The sequence below is a fragment of the Aulostomus chinensis genome, chromosome 3 (assembly GCF_037954235.1).
Source record: "Aulostomus chinensis isolate RoL2024-O1b breed Wild chromosome 3, RoL_Achi_v1.0, whole genome shotgun sequence".
Classification (NCBI taxonomy): domain Eukaryota; kingdom Metazoa; phylum Chordata; class Actinopteri; order Syngnathiformes; family Aulostomidae; genus Aulostomus; species Aulostomus chinensis.
Window position 1 is genome coordinate 27866726 of NC_141322.1, and position 21145 is coordinate 27887870.

Below are 21145 nucleotides of genomic sequence, written 5' to 3' on the forward strand. Positions count from 1 at the left end.
TTTATTTTTATGTTGTAAAACTGCTTTCGTTGGAAAAATGCCAGCAAGCAGGAACATAAAACTAAAGAGGTGAAACAGATAAATTAGGCTAAACCTCATTTTGGTGAATAGTTTTATATGATCCTGTTACAGAACTGTTCAGTGTGTGTGTGAAAATGCCCAGGAGCTGAAAGCAAGATTCGTGATGTCATGTGTATGCCATTGTCATTTTGTTAAAATGGGTTTTAATCAGTTTCACAGCCTAGGTACCAATATTGAATATTTTATAACAATACCCAGGCCTAGTTGCAGATGCCCTTGAGTTTGTCTATTGAGAATTTGATTAAATTTCTAATACAACACACAGCTTCCTAAGTGAATCAACTGATTCCTGTAACACTGTCTGATAAGTTTTGGCAAACTTCCTCAAAAACAAAATCTGTGAAACCGAGACTATTTTCATGAGGATGACTCTGTCGCAAAGACAACTTATCAAGCAAGGTGATATTGAGGTAAATGGTAGAGAGACAAAGAGCTTTTCACACGCTTTGTTACAATCGGCGGCACGTCCCCGGGGAGGCGAAACTGTTTCTCCTCTGTTACCTCCTCACTCATCCACGCTCAAAAGGAGGGGCCTTGGTGGGGAGCAATGGGCAGCAGGTGATGAAGACATCCAGAGTGAGGGGGAGGGAGGGAGAAAGCACCACAAGGAGTGAAGCCTCCACTTCAGAGTGAACGGAGGAGACGTCAGGGGAGGCATCGCATTCAATATGAGACGTGCACGTCTCGGGATGAACGAGGGAACGCTACTGAAGAAAACAATAAAGGGCCGCATCATGAAAGACATCACAAGGTTATTCTAAAGTGATGATTTAAAGACTTCGGGAACTATTTGAAGCTGAATTCTTCTGTGTTTTAATATGATGCTTTAAAACACACACAAAAAAACCACGGATTTGCTGGAAGTTTATTCTTGTTATAAAATACACAGTTTCCACGTCGCTGACAACTTTAAGCGTGCGCATCTATCAACCTTGGCCTGATCAGTGTTTGATGTGATTTGTTGACTTCAACAAATATTTAATTCTCCATTAGGTGTAACACTATGTAAGTATAGCAGGAGAAGGCGATAAATCCAAGACTGATCTTCCCATGATGTGCACCGTTGTTGCTCCCCCGCCATGACTGGCATTAAGTATCGGGGGAGGGACCCTCCTAAATGATTAATGCATGACAGTCAGGAGAAGCTGTGTCCTACAGGCTTTCATAAACATCCCTCAATGTCACGCCGCGCGAAATGCTATTTGTTCATTGCAAGAGTCTGGAATAGACAGTCCAGCCCTAATTAACAATAACGGCATTTGGTGAACGCGTGCAGCAGCAACGTCCACTAAGCACACGGCGACATTGAAAATGAGAAACAAACTTTTAATACGTTTCATCATGTGGTTGTCGTGAGGAGAGCAGCGATGATTCATAGTGTGGTATAATGTAGTATTTTTAGGCTTCAAATGAAGAAATCGATCTAAAAAAAATACACATGTATCATAATTTGCCTTCATTATGTCTAAAATGAAAGCGTAGATGTACGACTGATGACTTCTGTTAGAGTATGTATAAATGCGGAAATATACTTGTGCTTTTACTTATATAATTAAAACAATACACAGTAAAATCCAATGTGAACTGATAAGTAGGCTTTTCTTTAGAGGACTACATATTCACATTTCAGGTGCTATATATAATTCATATGTTTTTCAGTAAATATATAAAGATGTCTTTCTAGGACCAGCGGCTTCTCTGTGTTGTTTTACAGAATGTCATTGTTACACCTTGCGAGCTTGTTCTGTTTTCAGATTCATTTTTCCACTGAAAAATGGACTTACAATGCTGAGCGCGTCACAGAAAAACGTGTTCGGTCACTGCATTGCTGCTCTTACCTTTGTAGAGTTAGAATCTGGCTTGTCATCATGCATAAATCTCCTAATTAAAATCTGTTAAAAGTGTGATGAAGCATGTGTTTGACAGGCTGACAATTTTGGAGGATTCCTGGAGGTCATGTGATTCCGGGAGGATTCTAGTCAGCTAGGGATCAATTCCAAAGCACATTGCTGGGATGAGACGGGGAAAACAGTTGCATGTATAGCTACCAAAGGTACTGCACTATTTAATCTGGATAAAACCCACATCATCAACACACAGGTATCAGTTTATCTGATGACAACACCAGTAGTTTTTAGCGAGAATGTAGGGGCATTTCTGTTTCAAAACGACTGCAGCATTGTCTCTATCCTGAATTTTCTTCTGAGAATAAAAGGAATGCTCATCATTAGCTTGAGGTTCACAGTTTGTTTAGCAGGCACACCAATTACTTATGTAACTGAACATTTGTGGGACTGAAAAAGGAAGTTGTGCTTAACTTCAGTGGGATATGCATAGGTTTTTGAGAGAACATGTTGCATGCTTGCACCGTAATGTCTTAGGTAACAGGCGGATCGGCTCGGTTACATATTCAATTGTGCTATACTCGAGGTAACAAGACACTCATTGAGATTATATAAGGCTGGTGATTCACATACAATGCAGTAATCAAAAAAAAAAATCTATTAATTTTGCCAAAGTAACACTCCCCCTCAAAAAAACAATGTACGTAGGCCGCACCCTGCTTGACCCTGTGCAACAGCATCACGTCTGTGCTACGTGTCACCCGCTGCAGACGGTGCCCCGCACCCTCTCCTTCCGCCACTGTCTCCTAGTGTGTGTATGCATCCGCCCTCTTCAACAGGCTTCCTCAGCAGTGTGTTGAAGCTGCGGTGAGAGGTTCTGGCTACTTCTTGCCCAGTTAATTCTTTTTCTTTATGACAACCACTCTGCTAATCTTTACAGCTCCAGCTTCATGCATGCAAATGGGAAGTAATCAGCGCACAGAATTAGCCTGCATATGGTGAATGCAGGTCTTCGCTGATAAACAATATCTCCAGCCAAAATGTTGCCTCCTGGAGCCTTTCAGCGGACAGAATATGAGCAGACGATGATGAAACCATCAGATGCTTGTTTTTGTTTGTTTGTGTGCTGTGCGGGTATGAAAACAGGCTCACTCATGGGGCTACGGTTGCCCCACTGATACACACTGACTGGATGAACAGGAACATAGAAATGACTTGTTCTTGATGCTTAAGTTCACCCCGCAAATCAGTAAAATTTGAACGTTTAACCAATTAAGGATGCAAATTCCTCGCCTGATTTCATTAGAGAAATCACACGTTGGCGTTGTTATTTTTCTTTCAGCAATGTCAACTAAAAGGAGTACAGATCTTTTTCTGATAAAACTCTTGACAGCGCAGTGGAAAGACTAAACGCCTGACAAATTTTGGAGCACAGACATCCTGATGCACAGACTACCAGTGCAGTGTTGGGCAGAGCAATCCTTGAGGAAGCCCATGGGTTGTTTATTTTTGCCTCAATTATCACCCCAGGGTTTAGCTCAAAGACAGACATTTAATAATTCATCTGCGCTTGAAATTCATTTCACTCTTTTTTTTTTCTCTTCACAGGGCTCCCAGTCAGCATGTTTTATTGCTGCTGTCACTGCTATCAGCCATTTAACCTGAATGGCAACGGTGGTAATGGACAAGAGTGGGAAGACACCACACTGTTTTTTCTACAGAAACAGGAAAAACAATAAAAAAGGATGGATCGCATCTCAAAGAATTAGCCTGTAATGAACGAGCTGGAATGTAGAATTAGGCCGTACAGCTACGAAGACAACAGTTTCTGCCTTCTGTGTTAGGTACTCTTGCACCAAGTCCATTGAACGGGCTGTGATACTGATAGCGCGCTGCAGGATATTAAGTATGATGAGCTGGAAGGTAACATACGGGACAAATTAGAGAGAATCATATCAAGGACACTTGAACAATCCCCTTCGGTGACCCGAGGCATGCAGAAAGACGCCATGGCAAACACTTCAGAATACAAGTGATGAGTCTGACAAAATTGGCAACCTTTCTGAGAGCTAAAAATTAGGCCACTGTGTTTGAGTAATTCTACATGACGATTCTGGCCAAGACGTTCTCTTCACTTCCCAAACAAGTACAGGCCGCAGAGGGAACACTCCCTCCCAACTAGCAATCAATCAAACCTTGCCTCCCCACAACCCTCACACACAGCAGAGACTCAGTTGTCTTTGGGCTTGGCCCGTATACCGTTAATCCCACCCATTTATAAACGAGCACCTAAATATACACAGTGCTTAATTAAAGTTGGGCATCCATTATTGAAGTAAATCCCAGTTTTATAGAATGAGAAGGTAATTAGCCCCTCTACACCTGAGCTCTCTGTTTTCTAGGGTTCTACAGGCGAGCTCTGCCGGTCGTGAAGGCTTTCCTTTAAATGACGCTTTACAAAACATTAGAGGGGGAAAAAAAGTTTTTAGAAATATTTAGAGATGGTATCCGTCCCACCAGTCGTCTGATAAGGACCTTCATTGTTCCTGAGAACATATGAACCAGGAGCCGACTTTTCAAGGTCAGATTCAGTCCTGAGGAGAGAAGTAACCTTTCCTTGTACTCTTTGTAATGTCGCATAGGAATCACTTCAGGTAATAACAAATAATGACCCAATCTGGACCATTGGCAAAAGATGTATTGATTTCTTTCACCCACAAAAGGCTGAAATTATGACCTTAGCTTCACAGGGATGGATATGTCAGTGTTTGCAGAATGAAAGATCTATTTTATCTGATTGGTGATGGGTCACAAGCCTCCCACCCTCCATGATGAAATCACAATATACTGAATCTATTATAGTGTCAGCCGCTAAAGGTGCAGCTCTGTCTGGTTCAAATCTTCACTGCAGTTCAGCACACAAACTGCTGTACGATAATTGTTGTGGGTTATTATCAGTTGTGTTTCTGGGCCAAATTCAGCGCAACGTCACTATTTGCCTGGTTGTAGTCAACAGAGATACTCAAAAAACACACAGGTTTGCAGTAAAAGTACATTTTCCTCCTAATTCCTCCAGTAACATTTCAATGTGTCCTGATAGAAGGCTGGAATAAACCAATCGGCAAGCGTGACCATAAAATATTTGATTCGCTGCAAAAAGATAACAGGAAAACAAAGAAGGCAGAGCTTTATCTAAGAGCTGAGGAGCTTCTCACCCCATAATGCATTGCAAGTGATATCAGCTTTCTCTTCACAACCTGCTACTCGTGGTGAGTCTACCATTGACAGTTCAGACTAATAACTCGTCCACGGAGAAAATGAGTGGAATGTTCCCCTTTCTTAAGCTCTATAGAAGAAATCAATCGGAATTTATTTGTTAAGACTTGGAGATTAGCTCAGATTTCATCACGGACAACAATAATGTTGTTATCTTTACATTGTTGGCTTGCTGATGAAAGCTGAAGGTCAGTTTTTCATGGCGGTAACATTTTCAAGTTGTTTTTTTTTTATCTACTCAAGGTTTTTTTGGGGATTTTTTTTTTTTCTTTTAGATTCCTACCTCTGAGAATATTACCTCCACCTCAATAACAAACATATTAATTAGCTCAGCTCGCTTCCCAAAATACGACTGTCTATATAAATAGCATATCTGTTGGTGATACATGTAGATCAACAAAAAGTAATTATACTTATTTATTCAGATGAAAAACATTCTACAAATGGGAACCAAGTGAGGGTTCCATAAAACCTTATAGAGAAACACAGCGAGAGCTCTTTAACTTCGCTGCTGTTTGTTGTCACAGAGATTAAACTGCATGCAAATTAGCTACGTAGTCGAAGCTGCAGCAGGAATCTTTAGCAGCTAACCTTTTACAGCCCTCTGCTGTCCACTATAAAGCAGCAATGAATGTAATTGTGACCAGATTGGTTGTATATGATATCTTTCATGTAACAATTAATGTGTACGAGCGTATAGGGTCTCACAAAGCTGTATTTTACAGTTTTTGATCCAGATTTTCCTAAGTGAGAGAACATCTGGTTGGATAAAAGGTTCTTGCCTGGTTTCCTGGTGGACTCGCAGCAAAGGCAGACCAATAAATGCTATGAGTGTCCTGCATTTGTCACTGAAGTACCACAGTTTTCATGACATCTTTTCATATATTTGCAAAACTGCTAATCACATGAAAGCTTCTGGCACTGGTGGAGGATGTATTCAGTTGAATAATACCACACCGTGAAAATATTCAACAAACTCAATTAGAAGTTGCGCTCAGTCCTACAGACTCGGGGTGGCTCCATACCACTTTTTCATGTCCAATACAACATAATTGAGTATCTGCAGATACCAAGCTGGGAGAGCGTTTTTTTCGCTGTCAGAAAATTGAAGCACAAAGTGCAGAACTTGACACATGCAGACACCATTTATGTCCAAATTCATGCCCCTTCTTCTCTGCTGAATTGCTCCAGTGAAACTATAATAGATTGGCAGTGGATTTGGGTTCATTGCTGGCTTTGCTGGTCTGGGCCAGCATACAAGCATTTGTTGCTATGAAACATTCAGGCAAATTAAAAAAAAAAAAAAAATAGCGTACATCAGCAACATGTGCCAACGTGCACCTTGTTGTTCCAATTAGCACCTTGTCATCTCTGGTTATTTATGGGCTCAAACTCAAACCAGTCGAATTAAATGATGAAAATATTTTACTGAAGTACTGCTTTTCCATTTTTTTTTTCCCAAGGGAATTTTAGAAATATAATGCACTCCAGTAAAAACTCACCGTTCGCCATGATAAAAATATGACCCTACTGACAGCGTCAACAAAAAATATGGCAAATGAATTTGTTTTGTAAAAGTGTAAACAGGGTTTTCTCCCCTTTCCTATCATGGGTGTAGCGGTGCTTTCACAGCCACACGGCAGAGCTGCTGTATTGGATTACAACTTATCTGAAGCTACCGTATGTCTAATACCGTGTGTTTTCATAAGGCATTTTAAAAGATTATTTCATTTACATTGTCGCGTTTGGGTCTTTTTAAATTAAAGACCAAATCCCAAAATATTTCCACAGACAAAAGCGTGGCAAATTAGACAGTATCAGAGCAGCCTGTGCCCAATCAGCTGGAGGTCTTCTCTTCAGCTTCACTTGTCTCGACGTATTTTGGATACTCAACTGAAACATAAGATTTTATTTATTTTTTTTATGTTAAACTTGAAGTTAAACGCTCTCTTGACTCAAAGTGAGTTTCATCCAGGTTGTCATTTGAATCATATATGAGTCAAAAAGAGGAAGGGCGGGGTGGGGATGGGGTGGACGCCAAGAAAACTGGCACACTTTTTTAGTCAATTGGGAAAATGAAGTAAAAAACTCTACAAAGGAAGATGGGGAAACACCTTATACATTGTTTACTAACCACAGCAACGTTTAGGAATATAGTTCTTGAAAAATTTGGGTTGAAATAAAGTGGAAATGTGTATTTGACATGACAAAGCAAGTTTTCCTGAATGGAAAATATGACAGTTGTTCAAACAACAAAGGAAAACATCATTCGTTAAATAACTGAGGTGATGTGATTTTTTTTTTGCGGTGGAAATAAAACCTCCAGCTGAGATGACTCCCATTTTAGAGGCACAACTTGCAAGTCTAAGTTCAACCAACTATAGATTTTACTGTGTACTGCATGTTGTTATACATTTACACTCCCCGGCTACTTCTTTTGGTACACCTATACAGAGTAGGCTAACACCTGTCATAGTAACAGTCAATATATGCTCATACAGTGTAGGAAGCAAAGCAAAAACTTTTCAAACTTCCCAGAGAGTGAAGGACAGTAGCGGAGGTAGCACAGGTTCAGGGTTTAGCCTTTTAAAATGGGATGATTGAATTTCTTGGCAGGGGATTCATTAAAATGATAATTTTTATTTATGAAGCCCTTTAAAAAATTAAAATACTCTCCATGTACTGCTTCCTATTAATTAACTTTTTTTCCCTCATTTCTTTCTTTATTTCTCCTCTCTTACTTTCCACTGAACTTGACACACTAATGGGTTATGAATAATTCTGTTTCAGTTTAGACGGCAATTAGCTACAATGCCAGAGGCCATTCTTCTCCCTCTCTGGTGGAGTGGTGATTTAAGACCCAGCTGAGTTAGGGTGCTCCAGCGATCACGTGACGACATCATTCACGTCTTCCCGCCCATCCCCGAAACAATCAACACTTAAATGAGTAAATTCCTCTCCGTTGATAGGTGTGTCTCTCTTTTTGACATCAATGTGGAGCGCTTTAATAAAAAAACAACAGAACAGCCGGTCAATGGCTTTGCAAGAAAAAAAGAAAAAGAAAAGATGTATAAGTTAAAAGGACAAAAAAAAAGAACATGAATTCCACAGGCAGCTCTTCAAGGCACAAAATGTGATAATAGACTAATATAATCACACTGTCTGATGTTCCACTGAAAAATCTCAACATTGCTAATTAGCCATTGGACCACATGGATAACAGCATGTCTTTTCAGCAGGAATTGAGACATCAGAGCCAAGAAACACAACTCTTGTTAAGGGGATTTAAATACAATAATTACACAGCCTGAGCAATAGGCCACAGGCACGGAGCCACTTCCACTCAAATATCATGTTAACTGAATAATGGAAATAGCTACGGTAATGCAGAGGCAATCAAGTTTGAAGAACTTAAGCAAATTTGTGCGTGTAAATTCATCAGATCAAAGCTGAAGGTGAAAGAAGCGTCACTCAGATTTAAGCCCAAAGCGTTTCCCCTCCTCAAGATTTCAAAGAAGTCTGTTCATTCATTCTTCATGTCTATCAGACAAAAGAAAGGAAAAAGTAGCCACCGTGGGGAAAATAAAATGATGAAGAGTAATAAATATTCACCTCCATATAAGAGACATTCCATATTTGTTCGTCCCACCTGTTACCTATACCGCTGCTGTTTTCTCCTCAAAAGCCAACTGATGGAGGTGGAGCTTTTTTTTTTTTTTAAACTTGTAATCTAATCATGCAAGGAACAGAAAATGATGGCTCGTGTTTGCTGGTGATTTACCTTTAACTATACTGCAGGTGTAGCTTACGAGGTGCTTGTATAATCAAAAGGATCCTCGTTGATCCACATTTATCAAACCAGACTGCAGCATATGAATAATATAATGATAATAATCACGTGGATTTAAACCATCCCCCCACCCCAAAAAATACAACCCAGCTAAAATGAACATTCAACACGGGCTACAGTTACGCACAAGAGAACATCTACAATCAGTGTCCAGTCCTCTGGAAAGGTTTGCAGGGTGTTATTGAGACATGTTTTTATAAAACACACCTGAATGTTGAAGGTTGGAGGTCTGAGTCTGTCACAGGGAAATTCAGCAATAGAATTCTCATTTTGCTTTTTTTTTTTTTTTTTTATTGGCTTGTTTTGCATTTGCTTTGCAAATTTAAGGTCCATGTTGCAAATCCGATGGACCTGGAGACAAATAAGTTGATATAAATAGTTACCTGGAACGCAACTTGAGTTCTGTGAGTTCATTTGGAGCCTGTGGGCTCTATTAATGGTTAATTCAGAAAACATTTTTTACACGAACTGCCCAATCAGGAAGGTACCCACAGGGCACTCACCTCCTATAAATCCCAGTGCCTCTTCTCCCTGGGGCCAGCTGGGATTAAACTCCTCACATTAAAACTAGACCTACCTCCAGGTAACTGCTGTGTCTATATTATGTACTGTATGCTCCCAGCCTTTTACTGGGCGTTGTTTAAGAGCAACACTGGGATGAGTCCTAAAACACAGAAGTTATTGAACTATACAGATCCCTCATCTCAAAAGCAATGGGTTTTTTAATGGGTTTTCATTTATTGAAAGATACAACACTTTCAGGATGGCCTACAGAAACACATCATCCCTCTAGGAATCCATTGATCAACATCTAAAACAAAGGCTGTTGGATACTGTATGAATTTAGTCTCAGTTTGGTCTGAAACGAGCACAACCACAACAGTAGAAAACCACTGACTGAGTACATCCACACCACCTCTCCAGCAAACAGCTAAGAATCCCCCACACCTCAGTGTGCTGCAGAGGGAGCCCCAGTGCACCAGGCCCAGGGTCGGCCACGGAGCCAGCAGTCCTGTCTCTGACATATCACCAGACAAGAGAGGAAATAGATTACCAGGAGGAAGCCAAGAAGAGCCCCTCCACTGACAAACCCAATTCAAGACGTGTCGCCCCTGCTGGAGCGTGCCCAGAGGCCCCGCCATGGTGGGGCGCCAATTGCATCATAACACTGGCGGATCACATCACAAATTGAGTGAGCTGCTGCATAGACAGAGAAACCCCCCAGAGCCGCTGACCTGAAAAAGCTGACCAGAATTCCTGAAGGCCATTGTGCACTCCACATAACAACTGAGCTCATACACAGAGAGGCACTCATCTCTCCGTCCTTGAGATTGAGTTTTAATATTTTGACTACCATCTAAACCTGATGACTTTAAGAAAACTAGGACTGACCTTGCTTATTCTGTTTTTGTTTTTTTTTATAAATATATTAGAAATACATTGTAAAGAGAGTACTCACACATAACAGTAAGAAAAACATTTCCTGAGGCCAGGACAACCTTCTCCCGCGTTGCCCGGTCGTAGATGCCCACATGGCATTCATAAGGCCCGTTGTCTGAGATCCGTACCTCCGGGAGCCTGGAAACACAAGAGCCATTCTATCAGTTAGGATAAATCTCAGCATTGACTATTGATTGATGCATAAAAAGAGTAAACATTACATGGTGTATCTATTAGTGAGCGGATGAATATCAACATTCACAAATATGAAGCTTACACAGTACAGAAGGCTGGATTTATTCTTTTCTGATTCAGGATTTATTGATGTAGAAATTCATGAATAATCTACAATGTGGGACTCTGTGTACGACACAAACACATTAGTATCATACATACCGTGGTATTTTGAAAGGTTGAACTGATTTTTTTTGTCATAGCATTAATTAATTGACTAATTGATTAATTTCACATTTATGAACTGAAAAATTAAAACATTCTCTTAAATTGTAGCCAACTCCTTTACTCCTTGGAATCTGACTGAAATTCCAGTAAATACTAAATCCATGAGCAATAGGCTTACACTGAATTAATGTATAATTCACTGATATCAGTGATGCATTAATTAAATCATTCTAAATTAGAGTATGATTGGCAGTGATGGAGTGGAATATGTCGTAGAGTTGCACATGTGTTTCTTCCATTGTTGAAGACAACATTTATCACTAGTTGTCTCCAATGAAGTGTTAGTAGAGGACAAACATTTACAAAAAAAAAAAAAAAAAAAATCTATTTATGGAGCATTGTGTTCGTTCAGGCAGAAAACTGAAGTTTCAGCTGTGTGTCCTCAGCTGTTTTCAATATGCTTCATAATCAAAGACTCATCTACAGCGAATAACATCCATTCACACTCACGCAGGTGTACACTGAACACATTTGAACCTAAAAATATCAGTTCACTCTGCTGATTACACTTTATCCAACGTTTGCTGCTGCAGCAGCGGCAGCTCCATTTACCGAGCCGACCTCCTCCTTATGTGTCGTTTCCTATGGTTAAATGTAACTGACATTTAATGGGGCGTGAACGCTCTTCGCAGAATCCTCGTCACTGTTTGGATTCATTGAGAGCTTCCTCAAACATCAGAGTATTTGCTGTCAAATGTGACTGTGTAGCTGTTAAAGAAAAGCTATTTTCTCTGCCTGAACTGTCAGGATGGAACAGCTCAAAGGTGCATTGCTTTCCCCTCTGTTTCTGTCCCTTTTCGGCAACATCTGGCACATCTGCTGTCACACATATACCGCATAAATATGAATCATAAATGTAATAAACTTTCATCTAATGGTGTTGTCAACATATTTCACCTATATTTAGGCAATAGGAGTCACATGCTTTCTTTAATTTGGATTAGCTCTTTCTGGCTGGTGTGTCTGTATGCCAGATGTGTCCACATATGCTGGTGTAGAGGTTAGAGTTGTTGGTATACGGTAAAATCTATCACTGCTTTCTTCCAGCTCCAAAACATTTTAAGACTTCAGGAATCATTCAGAGGCACTGGAGCAGAAACACTCATTCATGCCTTTATAACCTTCCGTTTGGACTATGGCAGTCCTGTCCAGGGTAGCCAGCAAAGCCCTGGACGCACTCCAATATGTGCAGAACTCAGCTGCCAAAGTTCTCACACGCACCAAGCCCTGGCAGCACATCACACCCACCCTCATCCACCTCCACTGGCTCCCGCTCAAGTCTCGCATCACTTACAATATTCTCCTGCTCACCTATAAGTCCCTGCATGCACACCCCCCCCCACCCCGTACTTATCTGACCTCCTTCACCCCTTGTAACCCCTGCACTAATCATCTAATAAAGGCTTGCTCTGCACACCAAACACCAGGCTCTGAAGTTCTCAAGAGTCTTCAATATCACATCTCTGTGCCATCACAAAACCTTAAAAATATAAAGAAGAACAAAACTGGAGGAAGCCAGACATGAAGGAGTGGGATTATATGCTTCCGTGATGTGCGCCTGTCACACTGGCCTTTGATATTTTGTCACCAAAATGTTCAGTTCATCCTTACATACCAGTGGAATCTGACGAAAACCCCACAAAGTATTCTAAAGGTTCCTTGTTTAAATGACTCGAAAGTGAACGTGACCTTGACCTTAGACCACCAAAATGTCCCAGTGGATATTTCTGCAAAATAGAAGGAAATTCCCTCAAGGCATTCCTGAGATATTTGGATAACAAGAAAAGGAAAGATATCACGCACATGTGGGATGACAGTGAGTTTGACCATCAATATTTCCAGTCGCTCCTTGAATCCTAAAGGACCAAACTGTGCCAAATCTGAAGAAATTCCTTCACGAGGTTCCAGATACATCGAGGTAAGAATGGGACAGGCATAATCACTGCCTCTGGCCTCCTGCTGTCACCGGTGGGGAGGCATGAAAAGCATCAAGATTCATCCTTGTGGGTGCGTAAACTTGGAAGCCAGGCAGGAAGGCATCGCTGAAGGAACCGATGATGAGCAAATGTTTGAAAAAGCAAGTATATATGAAAAACAGAAAAAAAATGTGTTCACCTCCAGATATGACGTGAGGATGTCTCTGCCAGCACTTCCTCAAGGGATAAGCATAAAACAAGTAAGGCTTTTCCTTTACCAGAATGCAAAATGATGAGAATAGCAGTGTGAATCTCTCTGGAGGTGCAGGGGAGGTAATTGGCTTTGTCTTGGCTGGCTACATTATAGTAAACGCTGATGTAGCCAATTGCTTTGTTTTTACAAACAAAGCCGTAGTTCTGTTATCCACAGGCCCGACTGCTGCATTCGTGGATTCAAAGCAAGACAAGTGCTGAGAACAGAACCCAAAGATAAGATAACTCAGGCATGGATATTTTGCAGGAAGAGGGGTGAGAGGGCCGGAAAGAAACCCCCGACCACAGCATTTCTGAGCGGTGGCCTGATTCTGAAGTCCCTGCCAGTTTGACAGCATGACACGTCCATCAGAATTAGAAGCAGGCAAAGAGGAAAGGTTGTACTCCTAACATTGAGTCTTCTGTTAAATATTAAGACTGGTGGAATTAATTTTTCAACACCCCCTCTAATCTTTGATGTCATGCATTTCCGAGGTGCTACTCTATTGAGAATTTGTTCACAAAAATAGAACCTGTGACTCTGAGAGTATGAGCTCTGCGTTTTTTTCCTTCTTCGCTTCTCAATGACTTGAGTTAACATTTGAAATCATAACTGGGATAACCCCATAATTCAGTCGTAGCAGTTCTGAGAGTTCTAAAGCCAAAACTGATGATTGTTTTGAATCAGTAACTTAAATGATATTTACTTTAAATCTCATGTTATGGATAGAAATCAGTGTGTTGTCCTTTCTGGCCACTGTCACTGGTTCCCAGTGGGAACAGCAGATAGCAAAGGCTCACTGGCCTCAACAGCCCTGGTGCATCCCTCAGCATGTGAAGTAATACCACCGCAGAAATACTACTTGTAGCTTTTGCAGGGTTTTAGCTTGCTGGGTGGATTTCCTTCTTCAGGATGTCATATCTCTCATACCTGTTGAGGATATTCATGGCTGCCTATAAAAAAGCAATTACAAAATAGCGGTTTCACAGGGACCTTCCCACTACTGCACTTTTTATTAATATAATGAACTCTATCCGATCTGTGGAGAAGATGACCTTTAGCCTCCGTCTACATAAGAAGAAGGGGGACAAACTCTGGGTAAAATGAGATTATCATTATCATAGAGACACTTTAAAATCCCAACTCCTTCATTTGTTGGCACTTTGTGGAAAACACACTGCCTTTATCCATTTTTTTGAATTAATTTGAAGATATTTTTGCTCTGTCTGAGAGTTCACCAAGGTTTTTCTTGTTTTTGTTTTCTTCTTTTACTATATTGATATCTATTGATATTTAAACATATATTCACACAGATTACATTTTAGTGTTGAGTATAATAACACTGTTTATCAGTAGAGGTGTAGACATTGTCGTCTAGAGGCTCATGCTCCCTGCACTCACAGTTCATTCTTTTCCACGCTGTAATCCCCATCATCGGTTTGGCCTGGTGACGGCCACACAACCCACACACACACTAGCCCCAGATAAAGCAATGAACTGTGGTCAACAGCTAGTCAAGATCTGGAAGCCAGGAGGCTGTAAAAAAGAGTTGAAACGGAGTTTGTGTGATCCGTAAACCGGCTAGCGACAACGACGCTACGTGAGAGTCACGTTCTTTCTGCAAGATCTTTCTGTTGCTGAAATCTGTTTAACCCTTGTGAGAGGGGTGAAAGAGACGTGACGATTCTCAAGGTCTTACGAGAAGCTGTTTCCTGAAGCTGCATGGATCCAGGGCAAAGGACTCACAATAAATACGAGTCCATGCACCTGCAACAGCAGTTCTGAAGGACTGATCACAGTGTGGAGGAGTTTAAAGTATCCTTCTCTGTACATCCAAGTATTCTGTGAATGTACTTCAAGCCTTACAGAGAATGGTACAGAAATACTGTCAATATTCCTGTTTCTTTTTTTATCGCTAATCTTCACCTTTGTAATTACTTTTTTCATATTTCATGGTGTCTTTAAAAACAATGTTTTTGTATTTTGTATCAAATTACAGATATAATTAAAAAAAAAAAAAAAAGTACAACACAACATGGCAAAAAAAAAACAAAAGAATATCTTTGCAGCTCAGATATGATTACTAAGAACAAAGCGGGTATGGAACCGAATAAACAAAAGATTTCCATCGGTACCACAACACAACAAGGTCTCCCAAGTAGACCAAAACAGCGCATACAAGGTGGAGATCGATAGCAAGCGGTCCCAGCGGAGGAGCTGCAAAAAACAGCACACTGCAAAGAGGGATCAATAGTCCCCAAGGTATTGCATCTGAAAGCTCTTTCCAGATATGTAGGCCTTCTGCAACAACTACAAATGCAAGTAAACACAGCTACCTAAATGGACAGTGAAAGGAAGTGGGGGGTGGGGTGGGGTGGGGGGGGCAGCCTATGCCATGTTGTTTAGTCAAGTTCTGCTATAAATTAACAAGCGGATTGTCGGATATTCCTTCTACAGTGTTAAAGGGGAGTGGGTCAAGATTGTCCGTCATCATTAACGCACTGGAAGGCAGAGACGAGTCACGGCAACAAGCAAAGAGAGGTGTAGAATTCCCTGTGTTTTGTTTTTTTAAGGAATGAGCAGCAAACAAGTTGAGGCGGATAACGCTGTGATTCTCTGGGAGCCTTGCGAGGTGCGGTTGGTTGATTTTGCGCGAGCTAGATACATTTGAGGTAAATGCTGATGTAGCTCATCTCTCCGTTTTTATCCACAAAGCTGTAGTTCTGTTGTTGGCAATCCTAAGCAGCGTATTCATGGATTGAAAACCACACAAACAGAGAGGAGTGTTCTGTGATAAAATGGGGTAAAGCTTGGACGTGGAGGAGCCACTGAAAAACTCACAATACTTTTCACTTCTCAGTGATTACAGTCGCTGTAACAACAAATTCAATGTGGATTACTCAGGTTAAGCAAAGACTGTAGTTATTTCTTCCCCTAAAATATCTGACTAAGTGTACACTGCATGCTCAAATAATTTTCATGTATAGCTTTAAAATTGATTAGGTGAGGGAAAATCTTTAAATATACTAACAAGGAGACCTTTTATTTCAGGTAGGATCAGTTTCAAACTGCACTCACCATATTTTAGCATTCTTCTGCTCAAAAAAACTAAAATATAGTGACAACAATTTCAGGGCTTCTCCCTCTTCTTCCTTCGATCACATCACAACACGTTTGTGTGTCTTCTATGTTTTATTCCTTGAACACAGCAACACTCCCTCAGCATATGCTGCTTCTGAATCCATGTGTGTGTCACTGGAGTGAGCAAGAACCAACATGTGGCATGTAACCCAGTCTAAATTTAGACCAACACCCTCTGTTGGAATCAGGTTTCATTGCAGGACAGACTCATTGTGGTCGTTTACACACGAGATTCATTCCGATGACACTGGCTTAATTGATTGCTGGGAGGGGGGGTGTTTTGTGGTCCTTTGAGTGTGTTGCTGACCAGATCCAGCCCCTTGGCCTTTGTGGTGCATGATATAGAATGTATACTTGTTAGTTTAAACAGCTTAAGCTTAGTTAATCATGATTTAATAAGGCTTATCATTAGAATTCATTAAAAGCTACTGAATATAGATCCAGCCCAGTAATCCAGCAAATTCCTACATGCAATAAAAGGCTGATATATTCCATGATTTTCTAGAATGGGGACATAAACTTTAAGTCAAGTCAAGGCAAGTCAGTTTTATTTGTACGGCGCCAAATCACAACAAAGGTTGTCTCATGAATCTTTACACGTAGAGCAGGTCCAGTACCACACATTTCAATGCATTTACACCCAACAATTCTCCATGAGCAGCACATCCTGCAACAGCGGTGATGAAAACCTTCGTTTTAGGAAGGATCAGCAGGGACGGCCGTATGCTTTGACCGGTTGGGGGGAACTTTACTTGCTTTATTCCATGAACACACACAAAGATTGTCGCTCTCCCTAAATTAGTTGTGGCAACGCTCAGAGTGGCAGCTGAACGAGGCTCTGGCAGGAGAATGATCTCATCAACTACGGCAAAGTGACGAGGCTAAACCTTAGGTAATGTCTAATTAAAAAAAAAAAAAAAAAAATCAAAAAAACTACTCATCAATCAAAAAGGAGGCTTCACCGAAACAGAATTATCTTTACCATGATTTGCGTCATTTCAATCCTATGTTCCAAATCAGAAATAGAAATCAGAAATCATTGAAATAGTGGGTTTGAGTATTTTCTGCGTGTTTTCTTTGGATGGGACACAGTGAGATGTGGAGAAATACAGTAGCTTTTCCTTTAAGGGTCAAGACAGGATTGGACTCAAGAGCAGGGATTTCACAGGCAGCGGGAGAAAGGCTTTATGGTAACTGTATTGTGAGGCAGCCAATAGAGAAGGAGTAGGTGGAAGGCAAAGTCCATCAACGTGCAGAATGTCCAAGACCAAAGAGACCAGCAGCGAAGGCAAACAAGTCTGACAAACGCTGGGTGAAGGCAAAAACTGTCCAAAGGTCAAATACCAGTAGTCAACTGCAAGAAAAGTAGAAAAAATATAAAGAGTGTGAATAAAATGCTAGAAACCTGAGGAAAACTGATAATCCAGCATCTACAAAAATCAGTAAAAAGATTCAGATGGAGAGCATCAAGGTGGGCAAGTAATCAAAATGCGCTAAAAAAAAACAAACAATGGCAGGAAATCAACACAGCATAAACACATGAGGGTATGAGTTACAAAATAAAACAGAAAGTGACAATTATTACGAAGGTGAAAAATATGTAATGGACTGAAAAAGAAATACGAATATGAGTTTCATTTTTTGGTTATGCTGTGCTTTTATTTTGAAAGTCCTCATCGATCCATGTCTCTTTGAAGTCTGCTTCCTGGGGGAGTGTTTTCATGGAGTGCACACCCGAGAATAAAGGCCATCAGTTGTCCAATGACTAATTAGGCTGTACCCAGCGGGCAGGAAAGGCGGGGGGGGGGGGGGGTACAGTATTGATGCTGGAGGGAGGGGGTTAGGTAGAGCATCACCTCTGTCGCTTGGTAACGCCTCACCCAGAGATCTGCTTCTGCGGCCCATCAGCCTGCTGTTCTGTTTGGTGAGAGTCATGAAACTTTTCGTAACTTCTAATTCTGAACCCCCCCCCCCCCCCCCCCAAAAAGGAGTAAAAAAGCAACAGGGCTCTGAAAAAATAATCCCTTCGTAAGGCTGCTGTTTTCTTTGTCACATGCATCTCAACAGCAATCACCGTCATCCTGCTTGTAGAGGTTTACCACAAAACAGCACATGCTGTGAAGTTGTGTTGTATTATTCCAAACGTCATGTACGAACAAGCACTTGCAGAAAAAAAAAGCAACGGTAAAGACCAAACCGGTGCATGCCCTTGATATTGCACAGTTGTCCTCACATTAAAAGATCTTGAAAGAAAGAGATTCAGGCTTCTGATCCCATTAGTTTTTGTACACAAGAGGTCGGTCCTTCAAACCTCAAGTGTCATCAGCTCGGTGCAAAACCTGCCACATTTGTCACATGAGGACTAATCTACACATTCACTGACACTTGAATACAGAGAAAGTTACAGCTGGCGCCATTCTTTGAAAAAGACTATGCCTAATATCTGTCAGTCTTCAATATCAGTGTCACTTCTGCAATAGTCTAATTCAAACCCTGACATAAGAGAAGAATATTCCACCATTATTGCAACTCAATAATTACACCTCATTGTGCGAAATATTCTATAAAGGAATAAATATATAGCTTTCAACAAAATCCTTTCCGTTTTTTTTTTTTTTTTTTAAAGATACAGAGGGCTGAAGCGCCGGTCTCCAGTTTGTAGAGAAATGTACCATTCTCAGGTGGAAACTAGAGATTAAAGGAAGTACAATTCAACACCTTTTGCATTTCTTAGTAGTGTTGAATCGCTGTTATAGCATGAAAGTGGGACCGTGACCAGTCAAGAGGGACACTTCTTTTCATTACAGGTAGAATGGTGTGTCTGTGGAGGGAGTCGACGTTTCTCCGTGGTTGACTAACACGACCTAAGCATTCTGATAGAGATGCGGATAGAGGTCAGAGCAGGTAGCATCCAGCTGTTCTGATCATTTGAAAGCCTATCTCTTTTCCGCTTTTTCGCACTCCCATCTCTTTGTATGTGTGTGTGGATGTCCAGGTGTGGGGGAGGTCAGGTTTGTATTTGTGTGTGCTTTCATGTTTCCATGTCCGTACGCTTGTAAGTGTGTACACCATTCCACTGTGATGATGCCTACGCTCCCAAAGGGTTAGTAGGATTGTCCAGATAAATCATCCTCAGCTGGGCAGCCACAGCACACGAGGGGGAAAAAACAAAACAGAATATACAAAAAATACGAGATGTACATGGGCTGAATCAAAGACAAGGAGCGGGACAATGATGACATGAAAGAAAATGATAAAAATGGGATCATCACACAAGGACGCAACACCAGTTTTAAAAGCAGTCATAAGTGTGATGTATGGCCTGCACTTCCTTTGTCTTGCTCAACATTGAGACAGCACTCAGAGGAGAGCCAGAGCAGAGAGAACCAAAATGGGGAGACGGGGCAGACAGCTGCCAGCCATATTGTTGAGGCCTGGGGTAAAGGAAGACATTCCCCGAGACACCTTAAACATGTGATCAAGCCAACAGCCAGATGACTCCTAGTCCCACTCTCTTTAACTCTTGCTATCTGTCTGCAAGACCTGCACACAAAGACTGGCGGTACAGAGTTTCCTGGGATTACTACGACTGGAATAAAGAACGCCCTGGACAGATTTGAGCTAAATCTTACACACTGGAATCTTTATCCCAAACAAAGCTGGTGATTACAGTGTGTCATCACCTCCTGTCCTCATTAGAGATGGAATATGTAGTTCAGTGCAGTGAACCAGTTGGTCCCAGTGGTCGGGGCCTAACAAACCAACCGAGAGTAATTGAGAAAACGACATAGTAATGGACTATACAATGGCTACTCTGTGCACTTACAAAACATCACAATTGCTTGCAGGGTCCTTTGATTTTACAGTCAGCGTGACTGAAACCCTCCAAAACTGCAGCGCTACACTCAAGAGGAAGTGAAGAGGAACCGAGACAGACTACTTGCTTATTTGTGGCGAACAAATGAAACAACACTTTTCCATCACTAAGTTGTTCATCTTTTGATGAGTGGTCTCTCATACTACATTGTCTTGGACATGTAAGCCTGCTACGACAAAGGACAGAAACAAAGAAAGTGGGCCTATAACTAGAAGACATGACAGCTTTATTGACAGTTTTTGTTCTTCACTTAGCCTCCTGAGATTCTTGTCCATCATTAAACAACTGACATGATGCACATCAGTTCAGTGTGAATTAAAACTGATCTGTCTTTGTCGATACTGTGCTAGCGCCACCGCTAGCTAGGCTAGTATTGCTAACATTAATGCTAGCTTTCCCAGACAGCCTATAGTAGATGGTTTCGACGACTGGGACCTTTCAGCGGTGTATTGTGTCCACCGAGTAGTTTCCACTGTTCTTCCAGAGATGGAGTGAGGTTTTTCAAGTCTTTTATCCATATTTTAACAGGTTAGACAACATGTTGGGTGCTAATGTGTCTCTCTGACCCAGAAGGAGCTGGACACAGCACTGGGGTCACACCCCCTGAAGACCTGCCAGCAGCCCTACTCTAAAACGGATTAGCTAGAATTTTGTCATTTAGTTTAGATGTGTGAAGTGACATCCAATCAGGGCAGCAAGAGGAGGGAGTTTTCACAAAATGCATTTGGGAAAAACATAAAACACTAGCTTACTTCTGATAGAGGATCTTCAGGACATAATGCAGATTTTTTGGGGGGGGGTTCCTTAGGTAACCAAGCTCTGGAATCATGGCCCCAAAAAACATCTAAATGGCAAAACCTCTTTAATCAAAATAAAAAAAAAACAACCACAACAAACAGTGTCTTTGTTGTGTTTATTGATAGTTTGTCTGTGTAGAATTCTTAAATAAGGTGATGGACTTATGGCTCAAATAGCAGAGGTCTACAGCTAATCTGTCAGCTTCAG

General features: G+C 41.1%; 1 protein-coding gene across 3 annotated transcripts in view; it reads right to left on the minus strand.

Annotated features, from left to right (window-relative positions):
• The window catches only part of igsf21a (immunoglobin superfamily, member 21a), a 184424-nt gene that overhangs the window by 58571 nt on the left and 104708 nt on the right, over positions 1-21145 (minus strand). For all 3 annotated transcript variants that reach the window (XM_086200105.1, XM_086200104.1, XM_086200106.1), the window contains one exon: positions 10511-10629. In XM_086200105.1, coding sequence (XP_086056231.1) covers positions 10511-10629 — 119 coding nt within the window. The remainder of the gene's footprint in view (positions 1-10510; positions 10630-21145) is intronic.